The sequence below is a fragment of the Sinocyclocheilus grahami genome, unplaced genomic scaffold (genome assembly GCF_001515645.1).
Source record: "Sinocyclocheilus grahami isolate Dianchi unplaced genomic scaffold, SAMN03320097.WGS_v1.1 scaffold1080.1, whole genome shotgun sequence".
Taxonomy (NCBI): Eukaryota; Metazoa; Chordata; class Actinopteri; order Cypriniformes; family Cyprinidae; genus Sinocyclocheilus; species Sinocyclocheilus grahami.
The window spans coordinates 78,301-81,997 of NW_015506259.1; the positions used below are offsets into that span (position 1 = coordinate 78,301).

Genomic DNA, 3,697 nt, shown 5'->3' on the forward strand with positions numbered 1-3,697 from the left:
GTAGATTACATACACAAAACACACACATTCAGTACTGAATGAACACATCTGCACATTTGTTTAATAAATACTTTGGTGTTTTATAGTACCTGAAGTTTTCTAATCATGTATTTGATGTTTTATCATACAGCCTGCATGTGTGTTGTTATATTACTTACTATTTTCCTCTTGCTCTAGTTCTGATTGTTGTTTAATCTTATGATTGTGAGGTTTCAAGAGATATTGTCTCCATTTTAAAGGTGGATTTTAACATCACAGGACAATGTTGTGAAGCAGTGATTTTGCTTTGGTATAATAGCGCTTGTTGAATTTGCTCTGGTCAGATGAAGTACAAGACGAAGTCCAGATGAAGTACAGGATGAATTTCAGGCACAGTCTGAGCATTGAAACATACGTAGCTAAAATGATTAAATAAACCCTGCTCGTTTTTTAGAATCATCACATGGTCTCCTGCTTTTTCCTCTCCTTTAGTTCCTTTAGTCAACCTCAGAGAAAATTCTGGGTACATTTTTGTTTATTATTTGGTTTTGGGTATCAGCAAAAATCTTCTGAGAGTTTTGGATACACATGCAGCAGCAAAACATAAATAAAATATACAAATAAATACATAAATAAAATAAAATATTTTTAGATATATATCAAAATATACAAAAATGGCCAAGTTTTCTAAAATATGTTTATAAATATATTTGCATAAATAAGTTTTCTTCCAATATATTTTTGGCTATTTTGTGTGTGTATATACAGTATATATATATATATATATACATACATAGACACTAGCTTTTCTAATCTTTTTGTATTCTATTTGTTTTCTTTTTATTTATTATTATTAAGAAAATACATTTGAAGAAACACTTTATTTGTTGTCTATAACGCATAAACACTGTATATAAGTTAATACAGACATATATATATATATATTTATATTATGCATAAAATTAAGCATTATTAAATCATTATAAATGCTGTTTTGATCTGTAGTAGGCTATCCACATTTGGATTTGCTTAAATGTAAGCTTGTTAGTGTGTTTTCATGCACCGGAAAAACATTTTTTAATACACATTTGGTATATGAAGGTTGAAACTAAATATGCTTTCTATTTCAAAAATATAGTTCATGCAGCTTTTAAAAATTAACACTTAAAATTATGAAGAAAAAAAAATGCTGCCTGAATATTATGTAATGTTTGTGCAGAGACAGGTTTAGTGACTGACGGACGTCAGAAAACAACCAATTCTACTCGCCCTTATTCAAACTCCCGCCCCCTCATCTCACCCCAACCAATCAGCTTCCCCGAAATAGCGTCATCTTGCAAACGGGCCAATCCCCGGCTGAAGCGCAGCGCTGAACGGCTCGCGCATGCGTCGCCAGCGGCTCGTGCGAGTGTGTGTAGTGACAGGAAGCAAGACGACGGAACCGAGCATTTCCCTCAAAACTACTCCGAACCGAACCGAACCGGACTCAGCTCTTCTGCGGCCTACAGAGCGTGCTATGGCGGACGAGGGAGTCGCTCAGATGTCGATCCGTGAGTTTGAAGATGATGAAGATGATGCATAATGACTGCAGGGTTGCGTCAGCTCGTATTATTACTCTATAAACTGATCTATACTTCACATACTGTACTTATACATACTGCAGTACACAACACATACTGTACTTATACATACTGCAGTACACAACACATACTGTACTTATGCATACTGCAGTACACAACACATACTGTACTTATACATACTGCAGTACACTACACATACTGTATCTATGTGTGTTATTCAATATATCACCAATAATGTCTTTATATGGATCAATATACTACATAAAACCCCAATACACCACCACTGTTTTCATTTATATCACTGTTCTACATTAATATATATATATATACACTACCGGTCAAAATATTGGGATCAGAACGATTTTTAATGTTTTTTTAAAGGAATTTCTGATCACCGAGGCTGCATTTATTTGATAAAAAAATGCAGGAAAAAATGTAATATTGTGAAATATTATTATGATGTAAAATAACGTGTTTCTATTTTAATATCTGTTAAACTGTAATTTATTTCTGTGATCAAATCTGTATTTTCAGCATCATTACTCCAGTCTTCAGTGTCACATGATCTTCAGAAATCAGTATAATATGCTGATTTATTATCAGTGCGGCTCAATATTTTTTTTTGGGAACCCGTGATACTTTTTTTTTCAGGATTCTTTGATTAATAATAAGTAAAAAAGAAGAGCATTTATTTAAAATAGAAATATTTTCTAGCAATATACACTACAGGTCAAAAGTTACGTAGACTAACGATGTTCCGTACAGCTGAATAAATACTTCCAGGTCGTACATAAACTATAAATCTGTGTCTCGATCAAGACAGAGACCCCCCCGCCGTGTGTTTCTGTGAGTGCGCCCACTGCGCTTGAAAATGAAAATGAAGCTTTTTACTTTTACTTTTACTTTTAGTCATTTAGCAGACGCTTTTATCCAAAGCGACTTACAAATAAGAAAAAGTAATTAAAACTAGAAGCTGAAACTCTATAAATACTATATATATATATATATATATACACATTTAAGAAAATAAAAGAGATTAAATAAAAATGACAAATGCATACAACAACATTTCAAAACTAAATATTTAAATGAAAAAAAAATAAATAAAGCTAAAAACAATTCAAAATATTAAAAGAACAAAAGGTATGCGTATAATAATGATTCTAACATAACACTGAGCCAGACACCAAAAAACAACTACATGTGTGTATGTACAGCTACACACATATACATGTATATATATATAAATACATTCAATATATACAGTATATATATATATATAATTTCATTTCCATTTTGTATGTTGAAGTACTGAAATAACTTAATAAAAAACCTATATAGACATAATAAAATACTAATAAAATTACAACATTACTACAACTGTAACTAAAATAGATAACTAATACAAATCAAACAACATTAGTTCATCAGTAATCCTAAAACAATAACACTGAGCCAAACACACATGCTAAAATAACAGCAATTTACTGACACATAGTAAGAAATGGTTATAAAAACTGATGTTATTCACTAACGTTTCACGTGGTTCATGCTTAACTCACATGCCATAATTAATATCACGACACAATCATGCCTAACTCGCATGGTCCTTTATTAAAGGGGTGGTTGATTGCGATTTCACTTTTTTAACGTTAGTAAGTGTGGGATGTTGCTGTTTGAGCACAAACAATATCTGCAAAGTTACGAAGCTGAAAGTTCAATGCAAACGGAGATATCGTCTTTTAAAATCCTGGCAGTTTAATGCCTACAAAAACGGCTGGTAGGGACTACAACGAGTTACTTCCCGGGTTTGTGACATCACAAACCCAGATAAACCCCGCCCCCCGGGAACATGCAGCAAAGGGGGCGGGGCCATGCTGCGCTGCTTTAGAGAAGAGGAAGAGAAAACTAGAGGTGCACGTAAAAATCTATTCATATATGAAACGCGATTCTGTCTTCTAACGATTCGAATGGATTCACAAGTTTCAAAATCAATGTTCTAAAGCAGCGGTTCTTAATACTGTTCCTCGCGTTCCCCTGCTGTGCACAAGCTCTTCATCTCTCGCGCTCTCTCTCTCTCTCTCTCTCTCTCTCTCTCAGCTCCAACAATGAACTGTTCCAATTATACACTTATTTTC

The 3,697-nt window shown here is 33.3% G+C and overlaps 1 protein-coding gene across 5 annotated transcripts in view; it reads left to right on the forward strand.

Moving 5' to 3' along the window:
- Positions 1-1,360: 1,360 nt before the first annotated feature.
- The window catches only part of nars1 (asparaginyl-tRNA synthetase 1), a 13,920-nt gene continuing 11,583 nt past the window's right edge, over positions 1,361-3,697 (forward strand). For all 5 annotated transcript variants that reach the window (XM_016251980.1, XM_016251978.1, XM_016251979.1 and 2 more), the window contains exon 1: positions 1,361-1,529. In XM_016251980.1, the coding sequence (XP_016107466.1) occupies positions 1,364-1,529 (166 nt within the window). In that variant the 5' untranslated portion in view covers positions 1,361-1,363. The remainder of the gene's footprint in view (positions 1,530-3,697) is intronic.